Source organism: Bombus pascuorum, chromosome 1 (assembly GCF_905332965.1).
Source record: "Bombus pascuorum chromosome 1, iyBomPasc1.1, whole genome shotgun sequence".
NCBI classification, from domain to species: domain Eukaryota; kingdom Metazoa; phylum Arthropoda; class Insecta; order Hymenoptera; family Apidae; genus Bombus; species Bombus pascuorum.
Genome location: NC_083488.1, coordinates 12,856,813 through 12,878,398, shown reverse-complemented (window position 1 = coordinate 12,878,398; position 21,586 = coordinate 12,856,813). Strand labels below are relative to the sequence as shown.

Sequence of the window (21,586 nt, the reverse complement as noted above, 5' to 3'; positions counted from 1 at the left end):
TTCTTGTCTACCAATACTTGTACAATATATTCTATCTTCAATAATCGTCGAAGTTTCGTTCTTCCACCGAAACTTCGTTGTCTTCGTTAAGTTAGCATAATCAGAATTATTTTGACCTGTCTCTATCATGCGCGTACATGCTGTAAGATATATGCAGATGCAATGTTGAAAGAGACTTCTGAATCTCTTCATAAACTTTGAAAGATAAATAATGGATTACAAAGTAAGATACAAGTTAAATACTGCACCATGTTGTGTAGAGAACAGTTGTTTCTTCGTTTCTTTTCAATCATAAATTATTGTAAAATCTTGGCTTTCGATTCAGCGTCAGTGCTTCGGAAAGATGGTAATTTCTCAAAAATTAGAAACATTTATCGCTAATACTTTATATTTTGTCTTTAAACTAGTATAAATAATTCCTTAATATAAAATGTCACACTTGAAAAGGGTGTGTCACGCATATTTGAGCTCATGCTCGGGTTTTTCTATTTGCGTCGATCGTTTTACAATTGAGAGTTTCGTTCAGTCTTATCTTATGCATCGGTTGCATCTAACGAACTCAAACATCTTCCAGGAGTCGATGTAGATTCCTGGATCGTTCGTTAGCGAGAATGCCGACTGTTGGCCATTCCTGGCTTTGTAAAAGTCACTGACAAGCGAGGGGATAGGGAAACGAATAAAAGATCGTATAATATGAAAGTGGAAGACTTCATCTCTCACGTTTTTCCTGAAATCTTTCCACAAAATCGTGCATTCTATCGCTGGGCTGCTTCTTCCTTTTGGATAAGAATGTCTTCCTTTGAGCCACGTTTTTCTGAAGAAAGTTCTCTCATTTTCCACTGAACTCATTGTTGCTAGGTTGACTTCGTCTATAGAGCAGAATTAGGAAGGTTTGAAAATTTTTTTAATATAAGAAAAGCGATAAAAACGCGGAATGAATTTTATCCATAAAAGATACCTCGATGACGTATTCTGGCAAAAAATTGAGGATATTTTGTTTTGCATTGACAAACCCGCAGCTAGGTAATTAATAAGTCGAATGCGGAACAAATTTAAGACCTTGGATAACTGAAAGCGTATTCGTCGTTTATTGCAAACAAAAGAATGTAACCCCTTCATAATGTCGCTAGGAGATCCCGGGTTCCGCAGTAACCAGGCCATGGAAGAAAGATCAACAGAAATGCGATCAATAAAAGAGTTGGAGAACACATAAAGGAATTTGAAAAGCAATTTTCGTCCTATTTTACAGCAGAATATTACATCTTAAGTGGGACAAAGAAACGGGACAAACAAAAATGGTAACGACAATCCTGATGGTGCTATCTAACAATCGCTGATATTCGCAATGGTGAAGATTATAGCTGGAAAAAAAAAACAAGTAAAATAAAGCGAAATAGTTCGCTTAAGCTGTAATTAAGTGAAGTAGAACAAAAGGAAAGAGAAAAAGTACGAGAGTTCCATGTAAAAAAGTCAAAAGCGACCGATGACAATAGATTACTAAATCAATGGGCCCGATAGTCAAGAAAGAGAAGCTGCATAGGTACCGTTATTGGGGAAACTTGGTCCATTTTTCTTGGTGGAAAAAAGACTGGCTGGTGAAGGAATAAAAAGAAAAGCAGAAAGAAAAACAGGTGGGCAGGTGAGAATCAGAAGGGGTTAAAGTAGCAAGCAACGATGTTAGAACTATCCAGTAGACGTCGACGGTCTGTGTGCTCCGGCCGCGGAGGCTGCGCGGAAAAATCGATAGCCAACGCCAACCGACGGCGTCGTCGTCGACGGCTGTGACGGTAGCTGTGGTGGCGGCGGTAGTGGTAGTAGTGGTGGTGGTGGAGGTAGTGGTAGTGGTGGTGGTTGCGAGTAGCGCGATAGAGACCGATGGTGCAGTCAACGTTGGGACCGGCAGCCCAAAAGACACACGCGGACCTCACGCGTTCTCTACCCCTTCCGTCGAGCACCCCCTTCTGACACCTCTTACCCTCGAACAGTCGTACGGCCCTGAAAGAACGTGCCGCGATTCGAACTGCTTTTTTTCTTTGGGGCACGCTCCAGTCCGCAGGCAAACGAACACAGAGAAGCCGTACATCGGCTATAGTGCTCGTTTACCGGACGTGTAGTGGGTGTGTGATAGAAATGTAATGCTAGTGACGCGACGTGACACGACGTAACGCGATCCAACGCGGTATGACGTTTCTTTAGTTCTTTCGTCATCATTGCCTGTCTCCCTGCTGCGTACGGATCGCGTGTGAGCCGACGACAAACGCAATGTTGTGACGCGTGACACAGCGCACCGGTCCGACACGGCGTTTCAATGCTCAGGGACGTTGCCTCCGTTCCTTCGTATCCTCTTCTCGTGTACATCCGAGCATGGATGATAAATGTTCGAGTGAACGGTAAATGTCACCCGGGAGCCAAATTTATCGATCTGCGTACACGTATTAATGGATCAGTATGTGATTACTGTACGTTGGAAATCGGTATGGTTCTTGGAGAGAACGTTTCGCTATTCACCAGGATTCTCCATCTCTGCACCGTGTCAGAGGTTCTCGCAGAAATATGACGCTACCACTACGCGCCTTTTTGAGGACAATGACCTCGTGCACCTTGCTTCCTTCCTAGTCTGGTCTGACTTCGTTGCTGGCTTAAGCGTTTTACTTTTTTTCTCTCGCTCCGTCTGCTTGAATAATGAACACGTCTTGAGACTTTATTTCGAAGCATTTCAGTTAGAATATCTTGAACGAATAATTTTATTTTTTACCGTTGTTTCGCATTCTACAAGCGTTATACGCAGTCTTGTTCGCGTATCGTGCGGATCTCGTTAGGAAAATTACGTATATAGCTTCTAATTCCTACCGTGACATTTACAACGAGAATTTTACGCGATATTTTCAACAACGCCACACAGTATACAACACTAAACTCATTAGTAGCGTTCCAACTAGACCGAATGCGGTTTTTGCGGTACTTCAATTTCTATGGATGTACGTATACAGCTTTATTTATAGTTCCCAATTTGTCGCATTGGAGCTAAATCTCTGTTTAAACGTACACAGTGATGCGTTATCGTTGAAATAAGATCACGTTTTATTCTTACACCATTGTTTGCCTAATTCTTAGTACCACGCATTACGTGTAAGCAAATAAAAACTACCGAGACATTTCAATTTAACTATCCCGAATGTATACTTTATTCTTTTCCCGAATATCATTATGTAAGTAATCGTCAAATTGATCGTTTTCAATCCACATTTAATTGGAAATTCTATTGTACGTTCTATTGTGATTTCCCTCTCGGGCTGCACGAGTAGTATTAATCAGTGTAGTGGCTTATAACAACGCATTCCGACATGCATAACACTGAAAAATTCTCTTTTATGTTCTCCCCTTCTTCCATCATTCTTTTACTCTGTGTCACTTCTCTGCCTCAAGAGCAATCCTCTACTCTCGTCGAGTCTACTCCAGCGTATCCCTGTGTACAGCCTAACGTAAGAATGAATGGCTAAAGACATTACGAGCTGTAAGTTCTACATAATTATTATTTTTCCATTTTTACTTAACTATTTAGTTATAAAATACACGAAACTTCGTTGTCATTCAGTCTTATTTTGAACCACGTACGTTTCATTAAAATCATGCCCTCTATCCTCGACGATTTATATAACGATCTACTTGTCATTTGCATATTTTATTTTTTTTACTTCTAATTTACCATTATTCGCAGACAGCCGTGGTGATTTTCCAACAATCCTATAACAATCTGCACAAATTATTCCCTTTGAGTCGGCTATGAAAGGTCGACATTTGGTATGCCGATACACACGAGACACCTCTTTGATCACTAAATTGATTCGATGGAGTAGTGGCAATTAGCACGCAGATCTTAATTCACTTGTTATCGGTTACTTGCCCAACGAGAAGCGTCGGAATTTCAAATATTTCGAAGGCACCCTGCGACGATTTTATTTCTATAATAGGTAATTTTCGCGTTAACTGCTAACTTAATGCTTCAATAATTTATCCAATTACGTCGGGTGTACAATTTGAATAATTTGAAGTCTACGTTGCTTCTGTATTTTATCGTCCTGTAACGCTTTGACTTTCACTTTCTTCAGAAATTTTCTTCCTCCTATACTTCATCGTGTTTTCCTTGTCTCATATTTCGCAAATTATCTTCACCACGAAAGTGGTTACGATAAATTTTTTTCATTCTTCGCATATTTTCATCATCGGTTGTCGCTTCCGGTTACGTTACGCGAATGAACTGTCTCAAATTTACGATATATCTTTCTCTTTGTTTCCTCGTGATTGGTTGGAATGTTTCGAATAGTTTGTGGTCGGATCGTGGTGTAGAGTTTCTGGTATAGTGATCGCCATGCAAAACATAGTCTTGTCTATGCGACCCATATTTTGGAGAAAAAATATCGAGACGCGATAAATCGATAAAATGAATTTCATTTTGCTCACGATACAATTCCGGATATTATTCCTTGTCCGAACGAATAGTAGCTGCAAACTGTTACATAAAGCTAGTTGTATAAATCATCAAGAACAGAAGGTATGATTTTAATAAAACGTATATGTAAGCTAATTTACATTTGAAGTATATTTATAATTGGAAACTCGTCTTCTTGCATCTCTTAGCGTATACTATATGTTTAGAAAACCACTTCATCGAGTTTGGTGTTCGACGTAAGTTACTCCGTCGAAGAATATCAAGTTTTAAGTTTATTTTGATCGATAACTCTTACATATTTCCTGTATTTTCCTCGGATAAGTTGATTAACTATTCAAATTTACGAGATTTCATTTTTGTTGAATAACTCAATTTCAATTTCTTCGATTTTCTTTTAACGTGCGCTTTTCCATCATTATAAGATACGCATTAAACTGATGGACGACGTTGAAAGCACCATAAAAATTCCATATTTTTGTTCCGAGCGTTCCTTTTTAATACGCTCTGTTATGATCTGCAAAAAAGACATCGTGTTTTTCCTGAGATTCTTCGTAATCGCGTAACCTGTGTCCTTGTTGGTTACAGAAATAAATATATAAGGTTCGAAGGAAAGACTGTTATCCTCTCGTGTTTCGTAGAGTTCAGTGGGAAACCAAGTGTTCTAATGCGAAATAATGGCGGAATTGAAAAATTGGAGCTGGAAAAACGTGACAGTCAAGAACGGGAAATTTTTCGTGGGTTTTCCTGGGGTCGATACCTTGTTATCGGAAAGCACTAGTCATTCTGATAAAACGGTATGGCGGATATCGAGATAAATTACAAAACAGCGGCGCCGTCTCGACCGGTATGATTTTCGCAAAAACATATGGCGATGTGTTTTATATTTGTTGCAGCAATAAGACACAACTTTTGTCGTAAATTCTTCGCGTCGAAAACAAAAGCACAAAGCGAATGATATCGATTTCTACGAGAAGTACACCTATTTTTTCCCCTATCTTACTTATTAAAAAAGAAAAAGAGTCCCTCGAAGGAAGTGTAATTACGCTTCATCCTGTATCAGGTGTTCGCTTAGATCTTATTATTTCCTCCTCGTCTGTCGCGTATTTTGCGCTTCTCCACTGATACCTTCGTGTCATCGATATACAAATTTTCAGTGCAAGCTACACAGGGATAGGGAAATGTATAAATCGAGCCAGCGATTTGCCGCGAAGGGCGGCTGAAAGACGCGGAAGAAAAATGTGTGCTTGACGAAGTGGAAAAGCCTTGACGGAAAATTCACTGTCTTTTTTTAAACGGGTTCGCGTATTCACTCTCGTCTTTTCTCCTATACCCTGCAAAAACGTTAGATTGGAACAACTTGTTTAATGACCGAGCTTTGAAAATCTCGCAGCATTTCCTGAATGTGGAAGATTATATATTTTCTCTCCTTCTGTATACCTGCATATTGCTTCTTCGAAACATTTTACTTCGTTTCAGCGGATCTTTTGACTATGAGAGAGAAATCGCAGTTCTTTTCTTTTTTTAAGGAATTTATAACTTCCGCCTTATTTGTCCTGTTACTTGAAGGTAGGGCGATTGCTGTCAACGGGACGACGCAGAAAATTGCATATTTTTCAATGTTAAGATGGATTAGCGGTCGAACATATTTCGTAAGTTGACAAGGATGTTCAGCGAGGGTATTACCAAAAGGAACGTGAACAATTAAATATAAAAAGAATTCGGAAAACAAGAAAAGAGTTAAATCCGTGTAGCACAAGCGTTCGTGATCCCGTGACAACGAGTGAGAGTCTCCCACAGAGCAATAAAGAGCAGCTTTTCATTTTGCACTTTTTAGGGCGCGCATTCAAAGCGGAAAAAGATTGTGTCGGACTAATCCGCGATTTCTGTGTGACGTTAAAAGAGAGCAACAATGAAAATTCGGGCGACGATGTATGTTCGAGTTTAGTAGAGAAATCTCGTTGCTGAAGCGTGTTTTTTGGTAACGAGGCGTTGGTCATTTTTCTGTGCTCGTACGCTCTGCGTATATAAATGAAATTTCGTGATCAAGAGTCTTCGAACCTCGAGTTTCAAGCGCTTAACTTCTCACGCCAGCAATAAAGGCCGAGATCGATTCTCGTTAACCATCGTAGCAATAATCATTTACAATGGACGTTTTACCGTTGATAAAGAGGATCCAGAAGAGGAGCGAGATATTTTCGAGGACGACGAAAAGAGGCATTCGTCCTTTCAACTTCTTGGACATCAGTTGCACGCGTTGTTCGATAACCAATGCTTCGACGACGGATTTAAAGAGACGTCGATTCTTTGCGCGTGAGTGAATCACGTTTTTCAAAATAAACGGCCGTCGCTTTCACAAGAATATACATATATAAATATTTGTATGCAAATTAAATGAAAGACTGTGTTCGAAATGTGCATCGTGAAAAGAGGAAAAATTTTCAATGAAATTTTGCCATACCCATTCTTGATCAACGAAAATTGTGAAGAATGGATGGTGCGAAATACTCGTCGCGTTGTTACATTTAAGACGCGTTATCTTCGGTCTTAATGGAATTGTGTGGAATTCAGAGTCTCCGAGAATACTCCAAGATTTCGGAGAAATGGACAATGTTCAAACACGGAATTGGCGAATACGGAAAGAAAGTGAAGCGTGTCAGGTAAGTCGTTCAGAAACATTCACGAACGAGTGTTAAACCTTTAAACTTTTATTTTTTTCGAAGAAAGTTGTCTCCTTTTACGACATAATGATAAAAGTTGCAATTCATATTACACGTTATACACAAGTGTAGAATTACAATTAGAAATTACAAATTGTAATTACAAGTTGAAATTACACTGCGACGCGGTTCTTTTTCTATCAACGAAAACGATAACAGCGATGACCATACATCAAACAATATAGGATAATTTGTTCCTGTTCGTGCAGAACTCGAAATTGCGATAAATTATAAAGTTGGGCGCTCGTAATTCTTCAACAACAATAACAACAACAACGATAAAGTTGTTCTAGCTAAAAGCAATTTCCTTCCAGTCAAAAAAAAGGAAAGGCGGACCGCCTTGACCTCGTTCTACTTTTTTTATAACACGTTGCACACGTTGCACAGCTTCTCTGCTAGACGTAGGCACCTCGGAAAGACGAATCCCCACCTTCGTTTCTTCTTTCCTCGTTCTTTGCCAAAAGCCTTGTCGACCTCTCGAGGGCGACGACCCGGTTATCTATTAACCAGCGGATTTATTCCCCTTTCCATCTTTTCGTTTTAGACCGGGATACTAAATGGAAGATTGTAAAAAACGTTACTCATTCGCGGTATGAATGAATACAACTTACTTCCTTGCTTCACTTTCATACTGAAGAAGCGCATTGTGTTTTTATGTTTTTATCAATGAATATTTTAATCACTAAATGCATTACATACGATCTGCATCGTAAGTAATGCTGCAATTGCAACGAATAATATATCATGGATTGCCTTTGATAAATAAAACAAGAATAATAATTATTTATTATTTTGCTACTTTGTTTTGCTACTTGTACTCGTTCTGTTTGATCTGTGGAATGTCGGATTTAGAAATCTTATTCCGAAGAATTTACCGCGCGCTGTTTGCTACAATCCTGCCCTTATTTTCGCAACGTACACGAGGTGCTTTACCAGGCTGTTGGACAATGCTACCAGCTAATAAACTTAATGACTCTATAGCCAGCGATGGTAATTATAAAGGCAACAACAATTTAGTTGGCAATAAAACGTAGGACGAGAACAAAAGCAACACAACAAACGATTTATTTTCCGAAATTGTTTACGTCCGGCAAACTGTGTTTTCCTCTGTTATTCTGGATTTATCACGATCGAATTTGCGTGTTGCACCATGAAAACGTGTTTTTATCAAGCAACGCGAAGTATTAGGACAAACATCGCGCACCCGGGAAACAAATACTTATCGCTGTGGCTTTACTTGCTCATCCTTCGTTTGGTAAACACGTTTCCATCGTTGGACAATCGTATTCGCGACACAGTGTTAAATAATTTACACGATCAAACCCAGGGTAGGAGTTATAACACCTGAATTTACCAGTTATTCCTTGTGCGATGTATGCACGTTAAATTTCTTGAGTCTTTAATATTTCTTTCACAACGCTAAGTGATGCATACGAACACGAGCTTCCACTATAAACGACCTACGGTAGGAAAAGCTGTTTGCAGATAATGTGAATCGATTTGATCCACAATTGTATCGCGATAATTGGGAGAAGATGCAGGTACTACTAGATAATTTTGCATAGTAGTTATTACACACGATTATTATTATGCATCTCGAACATCTGATCCAAATAATGGAAGGATTATTCGTATTTGTACATAGTATTAGAATGTCAGTGCAGTGTATGTTAATTAAAATCAATAAAGCGCTGTGCAATAATGTTGAATTTTATGGAAAGTCAGCACTAAACTAGTTTTCGAAGGAAGTTGATACATGAATAGCAACTATTATCATGTAAATATTCGTGAAGTTAGTCGTTCTAGGTCTTCTGTAGAAAATTATAAGCCGTGCCATTTTGCAAGGCTACGCAGTGTCCCATTATTTCTATGCGTCATTAAATTCGTCTAGTTCGCTCGTGTATAAAGCTTCTCTTAGTAATATTTTCATTCGTCTAATTAAAAATAGCGATATGTAATTTAAATAGTCGTAAAAGAATTTTAACGTTTGATACACGAATTTTATGAAACTTTTCCGGGTGACGTTTTGTTACACTATAATTAAATTCAAAGTTAATGACGTAAAACTCGATATATGTATAAAACTCTCCGTTTCATAGTTTTAGCCTTTGAAGTACGTTTTACATTTTCAGTCTTCTCTATTCGAACATGATATACATGTAAAGTATGTGTCAGTTTCAAAAGTCATGGGTTAGTTTCTTGTGTCTATCACGAAGAAAAGTCACGAAACAAGCATAATTAAGAATCGCATTAAAACATTACGAAAGCAACTATGTTACTTATAATAACTTCAGCGCTATCTTGTTATGTTTAGAACGTGCTGTATTAAACAAGGGAAGCTTTTACCAATTTAATCCAAAACCGTCAACGAAGAGATTATGTTGTAGTACCTGCATCGTCTACTCATGATAGTCTTTCATTCATGATATAACTTGTGCTTTACATAAATTTATACAACAGCCCGAAACAAAATAGAAGTTTTCACGTATAAATGGATTTATGATCATTAACTTAATTCCGATATAACGAATCCATAATTATCGAACGTTTAACAGGGTGTATTTTAGAGAGATTTTATTGTACTTTTAGTTAATTAGCTTCGGGTGCAATGACCAGACTATCAACCGAGAGCTAGAAATATTTTTGCGCCGCCAATCAGGTTAATAACGTTTCGTTCGACTGGCGTAGCGCGAGCAAGAATCGTGCACACAAACGTATCTGACTCACGTGTGTACACGTATACGTCTATGAGCAATCTCATTAAAGGAATCAATTGTTTCCAACTCATATTCAAAGTTGCATTCAAGCGTGTAGACTAGAGCGCACCATAGTTTTCCGTTTTACACGTCAATTCCTTCCACTTTCTACGAAAATGAATGGGAGGATGTCACGACGTTGGGAAAACAAAATTATCGCCGTTGGACGATGCTTCCCTTGGTGAGTGGAAAGCCGGTTTTTAAGCTTCTCTTTCAATTCTGCGGGTTACTATCCCCTACTCTTTTCCTTTGAAAAATTCTAGAGACGCCGTTATTGTGGTGTACGTTTACAATATACGCTACAGAATGAATGAAGTACTTACTCCTTTCAACACTGACAATGATTTTGGTCGCTTATAAATATTGCATACTTTATATTGAAATATAATCTTTCTAAAAAAAAAAAAAAAAAAAAAAAAAGTAGGAAAAGACATTAAGACTTGAGGAGTGTCGTATTCTTTTTGAATTGTGTATCGCAGTGATCTTTCTTATTCTTTCGCTTTTGCGAATCGCAAAGACGTATAATTCGTTCATTCTAAGAGAGATTCTGCTTTTTCGATTTTACGATTCAACCACTGCGCTGCCGCAAATTATTTCTCTTCGATGTCAGAATGCTTCTCATCGAAGGAGAGGGATAAAGACCGAGAACATTGTGATGAATGTATCAGCCATTAGGATCAACGATATTTCATTTATATTCGGATTACCTGTCGACAATTTTTTTGAATCATTACGATTTCCAACGATTACATTAAAGCATTATATGAACCATCGATATATTTATCGCTACATGGCCGTATTACAATTTTATTACATCGTTCCGTGTATTTATTACATTCGTCTAGTTGTGTGACATTGAGATATTAACGACTTCTATGAAATTCTTTCGTCACTCGTATTTATAGATTTATAATAGTTAATTTTGCATTTAATATCTTGCTTGATTGTTAAATAATATAATCGGCGCATTTGAATGAAATTATACTAAAAGTGATATAAATCAAAGTAATTCTATGGGTAATGCAGTGAATGTTAAACGTTAACGTCGTTTCACTTAGGTACTCGACGATTATGCGCATAAACGTTTGACTAGGAGAATATCACCTTTAGCAAGTATTCCTTACAAGTCCAGACATAACCAATTTCAATTATACTGGGTAATCTTCGCCGCCGCGAGTCTCAAGTTACCGCGAACAGTGCAAACTTGTAGACAAAGCTCGCAACATAGGATCGTCATACTACTACGTGTCGTTCCGTAAAGGTGTATTGTAGAACATAGAATTATGAAACTTCCCTTCCCACTTTCACTCGTCGAATGAATTGAATATTCGCCTTTGTCCTTTCTTCTTCGATGCAGTTTTTCCGTGTGAAACCGGCGTGAAACGTGCTATTTGCATTCATTTAATATCGCCGTTTTGTGTTTATTACTTTTTGTATTCTCGAGCTTTATGGAAACGGCCGGTTCTTTGGTAACATTAAAGCACATTTCCTATAATTGCGTAAAAACTTGTGCTCTTTGTCCCCATAATGCATTTGAATAGAATCGCATCATTAATTCCGTAATTTTACATTTATTTCGTGTTCCCATTAAATTTCCGACTAGTAATGAGGTCACGCGGTACTTATAATAAAAATTGCGTTGGATACCGATGAAAGAACCGTCCATTATGATTTCACCAGATCGATAGAATCTAGATATCACGCGATCATACAAACTTTTATAAATTTCGCTATTAATATTTGTCTTTCTCTTTTAACTTGAAAATATTATTTTTTATAGAAATATAGGACTAAGATGCAACACTGTAGTTGGTATATACGTTAATATATTTTTAGAGCTGTTAAGAGCTGTCTATAAACGCTTGCATTCTCCGCATCTCTCAGCTTTTCTCATTTTGAATGCCTCGCGAGCTTCGACGTTCATATAATTACATGCACGACGTGTACGTATTACGACAGAAACAATTTTCTTCCGCGATTACTTGCAATAATTTCGGTACTCATTATCTTCGCCTAGAGCTTTACGTTGCATGCTGAATATAACACCCATATTTAGTATCAAATAATCGTATGCAGTGGTAAGCAAAGTTCGCTCTTAGCGGCACACATTCGTGGAATACTAAAGAGGATTCGCTTATTAATTCTCAAAAGAATTTGACCGTTATATCAGTCAGTTAGATATTACTTTTGTTTTAAATGTCAAGCTTCGAATGCTTCGTCGCAATAAATCACTTAACAAATAAATTTTCCAGATAAAATTTAGTCTTAATGTTCAGTTTGATTAATATAATTCCCACAAGTTTGATTAAAATCTCTTTATAAAATTCATTCTAATTTTATACCGAAAGTTGTTAAAATATAACGTTTCGTTAGATCCCATAATGCATGGTTTTCTCTAAATATATTCTTTAAGAGGGAGAGTGGCAGCGTGGTAGGTACGTGGTAATTTTGTTTTTATCTTTAATTTCATTTATAAAGCGTCAAACGACCTGCCAATTCCCAGTTTAACGAAGCTAAACTTATGACAGCATCGCGATAGGAGACGGGGTGCAGAGAAGAAATGTACGACGCGACGAAGAAAATTGATTTACGATATCCCGGTAGTGCCGATGGGCTCTCATATCGGATATTGCACGACACGATGTTCAAGGATAAAAAGCCCTGTTGCTGGTTACGAACGAAAACATAAGGAACATTAGATATCGATAATGTCTACGTATCTGTACGACTCAATTTAATCTTTCGTCTTAATGACATCATTTGCTATCGTACGGAATTTCATTTACGTCCCCCCTTGCGCTATCTAATTTGGAAACTTAATAGCGGTTGGTTGTTTTCTTAAGTTTTGATTACATTGTTTCGTATCCCACATGAAATACTACGCCTTCCACTGAAACTTTCGTTTCAATCGTTTCCATCTCTTTTCTCTTCTTCTTTAATCTACCGCTATGGCAAGCATACAGATTGTTTCTCATCCCAACAGAAGTTTACAAATCTTGTAACCTTTCCGTTATTTCTTGGTAGAACATCTGAAAGTTAAAAATTTTCCCTATTTTCTTCCCTAGATCCTTTCATTGATTCCAATTTTATCAATATACGAACACGGAATACTACCATGGAAGATTTTGCAAGTGGACGTACTATCTGAGAAACGCAATGGCACGAATGTAACGAGTCGTTCGACTGCAACAGAGATGTACCAATGTAGAAAGTTTCGGAACACATTTACAGTATTCGGCTGGCATACGTTTAGTCAGCGATATGGCGGTTTTGGTTCCTCTCGCAAGTTCTATCAACAATTCGATGACATTACAAACTTCTGTTGCATCTCATTTGAAGTCATGCGGAACGAGTATTATTGCAAAATTTAAAAGCGTTCCTCTCTATTCGAAATATTCCTCCTCTGTGCCTGTTATACCGTATAAGTCAGTTTAATATCTGCCGCCCATTATCAGACATTTAAAAACTGTGTCGACGCCAGAAAGGGAAATAAATTTTTCCTCGGCGTAGCATTTAAATTGAAACAATAAATTGTTCCATATTGTATTGAAATGACGCAATTCATGATGAAATTTTCGTTCCTTATCGAAACTTTTTAACGACAAAGTGAGATCTGATAAATTCGTGACAACGCTATTGGACATATTAACCTGGCTAAAATGTGCAATTTCATTACTACATACTGTTTGTTAATTTTCCAATAAAATAAAGAAATCACGCTAAAATCAAATTTCTGTCTTGGAACCATATAATATTTCATGATAAATCGCCCTTTTGCACTGCAAATTTTAATAAATTTCTCATTCCTTGTCAATATTTTTAACAATAAACCGATTTCATAAATTTGTAACATTATTATTGGACATGTCACTTAAATATATCATTTCATTATTCTATGTTTAACAACTAATTACCTAATGAAATAAACGAAACACATTTAGATCAAATCTTCCTCTAACCGCATAATATATATCTACTAGAGTAATTCCGCAATAGTTAATAACTAGCTTCAGGCAAGGTATCCAGTTAGTAACTAGCTCTTAACCGTATATCTTCTTATAAGTCCGCATAAGTTTCCTATAAAGTCTCCGCTTGGGGTATCAGTTTCCCGCAGGTGTCGTCGAAGGCACCAGGGAAACTAAATCGACGTGCACGAAGTTCACGGTAGATATCACCAGCTAAAACAACTGCGTACATACGAGCCGTCCATTTTAAGCTTGTTCGTTTGTATCTCGACAGCTCGTACTCGCTTGCAAATGGTTCTCGCATCGAGCGATACATTGGGATGCTAACAACGCGGTTCCCTGCTGTCACCGGGAAACCTATCCCGCGAAACGTGCTAATCCATACATGATACGATATACTCTTCCTTAAATTATATTCGATAGGTTGCCTTAAACATGTTAGAGTGTCAATCCATTTTTCCCAAATTTGTCGTCGTGCCTATCATCGAGACAAAGCAACGTCTGCATAGTTTTATATTATGTAATAAAGAAAAAAAAAAAAAAAGAAAAATATCATGATCTTGACGTCTTGACAGCACAAGCATGAAATCTATTACATACGTAATTGGAATTCATTTTCGCACGTGATTATATCGCCAAGACTTTTCATTTACACGAAACTACGCAACAAAAGAACTATCACATTTATTAGCGTTACCTTGGCAACGTAATTTAATACAGCAATTTTCTAGTTTACGAACGAGACACAATGCTTCTTCGGATATGATTGCTAGGAAGAAAGACGAAATCCAACGAGCGACGTTTCACGGTGCGACGCGATAAAACGTATTTCATCTCCTTTAACGGAGATGCTTCGATCTATTCGTCAAGAATCGTCATTATTTTAGATTACTGCCATAGGTTCTTCGCGATTTTTCTTATAGAAGAAAGAAAAGTATGCGGAATTTGCAAACGTTCTAAACTTGATTTTATATCTAACCTCTTGGCTCGAATACTCTGGTATGCACCTTCTCTAGGATAATTGAAAATCTACTCCTGCGGCTTTTCCGTGGTTGTCGAAGTGCTTCCGCTTCTTCCTCTTCCTTCTCTACCTCACTCCTTCAAGCATCGAAAATGCGAATTATGTATGCATCCTATCCTCAACGCTGATACTTGGCGCATCGTAGAAAGACCTATGTCATCTACGTACATGTGAGATAATGTAACATCAGTAGAATTCCACATCAAAGACATTGGCACAATATTCTGTGTAATAAAATAAATCAAACTGCGCGAGATTTCGCATTTAATTTTGATAATTTTACTGTCCCGATGGACTTTGTACTTCAAATCTCGTGCTCATATACGTCAAACGTACAATTTCGTGTGGTAGACAATGAGCAAGTTATAATAGTCGAAGACAATGATCGAAATAGCCAATATACGATTGTTGGGAAGGACTTGATTGAAAAATGCCAGGTCGATACCATTCGTTCGACTATAAACCGTCCAATATTATGGCCGATACAAAGTTTTATGGTTTGCTGTGCATTCCATAGGGAAATCATCCGGGAAATTACACAACGGAATTTCAGCCAACTTTGAGCGGCTATCAGCATGATCTCGCATAGAGGATTTGTCGGGTTACGTGATTAATTAATCTCTCAGACGTTAGAAGAAGGATTACAGAGATCGATCATTAATATTATCTATATCCTGTCGCACATACATTTGTCGTGCGCAACCATTTCTACCGATAGGTCGTTACGATAGATTACAAACTTAGACTTAACACAAATTGTTTAAACTCGGCGACGACATTTAAATACCGGTCTGATAAATATCAGTCTGCATAAACTAACAAACTCTATATTCTATATGATATCTTTATTATATCATCGTTACATAACACAAACGACATTCATTGTTTGATCGTGTACAGCTTGTTATGCAACTCGTAATTACGTAATTTACCATAAAGAAGTATTCGTTACCCTCGATGCGAATTCGTTGAACGATATTGAACGATAAAATGATACAGAGGGTGTAGAGAAAATTTGCATGGAGCTCCGAAGACTTGGGTACAATATCGTGACCCTCGAAAATCCGGCGTAATTCGATGACGTCCGGAGCTTTAAGAGCTTTGGAGCGGACAATCCCTCGTCTTCACTAGCATTTTCCTTTCTTCGGAGTCCAGGTAACCACGCGATGTTGACTTAACGCCGTCCCCGCTGTATTTATCTGACTACGAACACGAGTGCCAGCGGATAATACCAACATTGTGTATTCACGTGGAATATTGCTCACATTTATACGCGACCGTGGCTCGTTCTCACGTATGCAAACTGCGAATACACGCGGATACGCGTCTGCTTGTATCGTGTCGTGCCATCTGAAAGTCTTGAAGAGTGCCACTTCGTACTCGCTGAGACGATATTCTTTACGGATCTTCCAGAGGGAAATATCCAACGCGAGCGAACTACTCGTTGGAATAATAACCACCGACACGACAAGCGTAAAGGAGAGCGATTAAACGTTCTATAGATTTTAATCGAGAGAAACAAGTCGTTCCCGTGAATTTTCTAGCTCAAAAAAATTCTCTTTAAAATTTTCACGTATTTACAAATTTTCTATGCGTCCTTTAGCACCATCGAGGCTTGCATTTAGCACAACACGAGTATGTACATACTCTTAAAATATTTGTCATGCGCACATGTGTGCATGTTTACTTGTAAAGTGTACTTAAGTCCTGGCGACTGCTACCTTTCCAAATAAAATTCGATTTTGGCCCGATAAAAACTCCTAACTCAACGACTAAAGGATAGAATAATTCTATTTACTTGCTTATTAATTCATGAATAATTTTATACTTATATTGCACGTTATACCATTTTTTTTCTTTTTTTCTTAGATATAGACTGTTCTATAATTGAAAATAAAATCACCCATCCTATTATATTCTACCTAACAAAATTAAAAAAAACTGGATACAGTTTCGAATTTTCGTTTGCTCTATTATATCTGCACGTGCCTTGGAAATAACAGATGCATATAAATTGCCATTTGATTGTTAGTAACACCAATATCGCAGTTAACTGTTTGAAAAAGGACGGGAAAAAGAGCTATGAATTTGTTCAATATAGATGCAACATATTGATTCGCAGTAGCTATAGGAACAATACGTAGAGACAAAATTGCAAAATTTAGCAACAGCACGAGACAGTTGTAACCTCTACGACAAAAATGTTGTAACATTGATCGTAATTTAACTTTGTCGACAATAAAACGCTGCTTCTTTTTAATCTTATGAGTTTTCTCGAGCCTTTCTATTTACTACACAATTACAGCCCCTGTAGTACTGTACTTTGCTTTACAGCTGAGTCGAATGGAATGGTATTTATAGGCTCTTCGGCCAGGAAGAGATTACACATCTCGACTCTCCAGACACCTTTACATTAGTTAAACATTTTAAAACAATTTTACATGGACAATAAAAGCTATGAATGACATAGGGATTTAATTTAGGTATGAATATAAATGACATAAATGTTTAAATGTTATTAATAACAGTACATATTGTATATTCATTAGTATCGAAAATGTGGCCTTTGTTGTGCCTACTGCAATATATGTAAATAATAGTTATGCCTATTTCAATTTAACTTGATTTCTATTAATATTTGTAGAAGAACAGTTTAGCGTTTCTGCTTTGTGAATATGGCAACATGATGACTATGAAACCGCATTAGATAGACTTGTCTGTAAATAAAATGAGTTCCATTTCCGATTAACGCAATTTTAATGGTATTTCAGACTCGATAGCATCGTTCAATTCTACATTTGCATATTTCATTCCAAATACATACTTCGTACTTTTAAAAATCCAACATTTAATTAAACGATTCGCTTATCGTTCCTCAATGCATCGATGTATCTACGCTCGTCTACAAAATATTCCTGTTTCTTTTATCTTAAAATAATATAATTTTGATTGTAAAATATTTGAGTATAATATTGTTTTTACATATAAAACTCTATCAAATTCCTTTAATAGTGGAATAAATAATTTTCAAATATATTTTCACCTTTTTGCTGTGTGAATTTGGATTTACGAAGTGACAATATTATAGCAAACCACAATGATGAGAACTATTGCAGACTTTGCTACTATTTTCTTTCTTCTTTTATCATAACCATAAATCTTGATCAAAGGACTTGGAGCTGCTGTTTGGATCGTGTAGTTTTCGTTCTGAAAGACTGTGGTGCGTGCCACTCGTAAATTCCAATCAGAATTTGCAATTTATAGAGTGGCTTAACCGAACACGAACACGTTTTGGGAATCTAACTGAGAAACGCAGAAATACCGTTTTTACCACGATAATCACTACACAATTTGTGTTTATCGATCTATTTGTTCGTGAAATGCTGTTTGTTTCAATTCTTTCTTTGTATGAACGAACATATTTTCTACAAAAATTATTTGCAGAGCTTGATTACTCGGTTGTTATTTTTAACAATTCATTACTAGAATTATTTTTGCGCAGTTTGTGCGCATGAAAGGTCAGAGTATGAAAATGTCGAAAAAGTAATTTTCATAAAAAAATGTCCAAAACTCAATTAATATGTAATATAGGGAACAATATTGTGTCTTGATGAATTTTAATTCAGCTATTATCCTTGAAATTTATATAAAGTATGCAATCGCGCTGTCAAAGACGTCCTCCTTTATCAACAATATACATTAGAATGCAAAATATAAAGCGCGCGGTAAGTGATTAATTTGACTATCAAACCCTATAATTCGTGCTTGTTCTATTTAGGTTATATAATATTATTAAAATATGCCAATGTCAGTATTGAAACTAAAACAAAACAAAAGTGGAAGGGAGGGATGATTTTTTGAAAAGTAGAATTATCGAAATCTTTCTGAATCTTTGAATGCCTGAATCTTTCATTCTTGTGCTTTATTCACACTCTCGAAATCTTTACCTTGCATGCGGATATGTATTCCTTTCTAAATAAACAAGTCGAATTTTCTTTTATATTATTTCACGAATAATTTGCCTTTGATGTAAAATATATAAATATATATCTGGTAAATATTTGATAAAGAGGAGGAAAAATTGATCCCTATGAAATATTGCTCCACAGGATAGAAGATATTTCGTAATATTTATCTGTGTATAAATTCTGCTTTATCGAATTTTTGACGTACACCATTGACACTACATATGACGAAGGAATAAACTAACACTGCGGTATCTGAGGGATTATAAAAAGTCGTACATTCAATTTTTCTGCATTATAAATATTTCGAAATTTAGTATTTTAATTAAACGTCTGAATTTGAATTGCACTTTGATTGACCCTTTAAATAAATTGTTCTCTTTAAATTTCACGATATTGGTAAGAATTGTAAAATAATACACATACAGATACATCGATGTTGAATAAAATAGCGTACACATTAAAGTTTAATTATACCTTTGATGGATGTGTAATAATGGTTTCATGATTCCTATACACCATACTTATATGGAATACTGTTTTCACATACTTCACGTGAATTTCCGTTAATTGAATTTTCATAAAAAACTAGTTTCAGATTTATATTGTGTTTTTCATCGACATACTACTTTCATAACAGACTACAAATTGTGTGCCGAAAAGTTCCATCGATATCTCACGTTATAATGAGACTAATTATTACTTTAAACTATATCGGAAATAGTTTTTTAATATTAAAAAGCAACATTAAATGTTCTTCAATTAAGAAGAAAAAGTACATGGATTTTTAAATTAAATTCTTTTTAATTAATTGACGTCAATAATAAAAATCATTCATAGCGTTTTGTGGAAATTTATCGTTTAAAAAAACTGGCAGTAATTTTTAATTTAAGTGCACGCGCAAATAAATTAATTAACCGATGGTTTTGTGGTACAGAATTCCAGGAAAGCTTACAAATAAAAATAAAAGATTCATGGCTCTTTGTATTCAATGTGAAACCGTTTCAATTGAAAGGACAAAAAGGGACGTTTAAAGAGACGATACAGCGATGAAACGATGCCGCAAGTTTTTAGCAGTGTAGCAGAGGAAGAAAAAAGCACATTTTCGGTCCTATTTGCCAAGACTTTTTTCACTAGTTCTGCTTCAAAGAGGTATAAAAGTATGGCGGGCGCAGTGTCAGTAGTAAATTCTTTTCCTGATCCGACACGAGCCCCGAGAGAAGAATTTACAGACCAATAATTGCGATCCAGTGCCTTTGCGGGGTAAACATTATAGGAAGACAATGTTTTAGTAATCGTTCTTTATTGAAAATTATTTTCTGCGCTTAATACCAACTCGCTATTGTGGTCACTTGATTATTCCGTATGCTTTGACCTGAATCAAATTAATAAAGAACTTTTATAACTGTAGTCAGTTGTTTCATCGGAAAGTAAAAAATCGAAGAGCGATATTTCAATACATTGATGCAACGTATACAAGCATACGAAATGTTTATTTTAATAATATATTTAATTTTTTATGACAATAAAGAAACAATCTACGTTCTTCGCGTATGCAAGTAAATGCAGTATTTTTCTTGAACGTATTGTACGAATTTCATACATTTATATACAAGAAGCGTGTAAACATCGTTGTTTTTTTTGCTGGTTTGAAAAATAACGTAAAAAGGGATTTACGAAGAACTTCGGCTCTCAGGTACAGAATTAGCGTGGCATATAAATCTTAAAAAAAAGTTACGTAAATTCGAGATTAACTGTATTTCGACGTCACGAGAGATAGAAAAATAGAGACATTTAACAACAGAATTTATCCTCTATCGGATCAAGGATATCAAAGCAGATTAATGCATTGTTTCAACCCTTTGGTTCCTGCTACGTTCTCTCTATCCGACGATTCAGAGAATTTTCCTGCTTCCCATAAACTGTTGCAACAATCATACGAGAATTCTATACTGTATACCGTTAGCAGGATGCATTTTCAAGCGTCAGACTTTTTCGAGTGGAATATTATAGGAACCTTCTTTGTACTGATTGCAGGATGCTGGAACAACAGGATTCCACTTGCACCGGCTAAAATGAATCGTAGGGAGGACCCGCTGTTGCGGCAGCATCGCAATCGCCTGCTGCAATTAGCGGAGGTGACAAACATCAAGCCTGGCCGTGGCAGCGGGAAAAGACGAGGCCAAAGACAGTCACACGGTTTTGGACCCAGGTCAGCTCGCAAAACTGTAGTTATGATAGTAGGTGTATACTGCACGCACGTCCAATTAACGTTGCGTCCACCTGTACGCAAAAGCCAAAGAACAAGCTGTGAATGTACCAATCTTTTATGCTTAGCTAACTGCTAACGAAGACTGAATCGTGCAATGACGGTGACAAAATTAGTTTGACCCTAATCGAAGATTAAAATATAGAAGTACAGATAATCGAGGAATTTATTTTAAAAATCGACACATAGCTGTGACATCTGGTTAGAAATCGAAAATTATCCTTTTTATATCAGACCATTACTTTTTCGTCTTTGATATTTCCTGATCTTCTTTTTGAACCGAACACATTAGAGGATAAAAGAATGTATAACAGCACCGACCGTAGAAAGAAACACTTTCTAGGTATCGAATTTTTTTCCTCGTCTCGTTCATATATTCGCAATAGATCCCAGGCCGGTCTGCTGCCGACATTTTTATTACCATCCGACCGTTTCCTTCCTAC

General features: G+C 36.7%; 1 protein-coding gene across 9 annotated transcripts in view; it reads left to right on the top strand.

The window, feature by feature from the left end:
• Nucleotides 1-21,586, top strand: part of LOC132904992 (serine-rich adhesin for platelets) — a 133,008-nt gene that overhangs the window by 19,339 nt on the left and 92,083 nt on the right. For 2 of the 9 annotated variants that reach the window (XM_060955947.1, XM_060955882.1), the window contains exons 1-2: nucleotides 1,871-2,390; nucleotides 20,912-21,086. In XM_060955947.1, the coding sequence (XP_060811930.1) occupies nucleotides 2,309-2,390; nucleotides 20,912-21,086 (257 nt within the window). In that variant the 5' untranslated portion in view covers nucleotides 1,871-2,308. Of the gene's footprint in view, nucleotides 1-1,870; nucleotides 2,475-6,016; nucleotides 7,108-20,911; nucleotides 21,087-21,586 lie in introns of those variants that run through there. The other 7 variants (XM_060955940.1, XM_060955931.1, XM_060955922.1 and 4 more) reach the window with 7 other exon arrangements.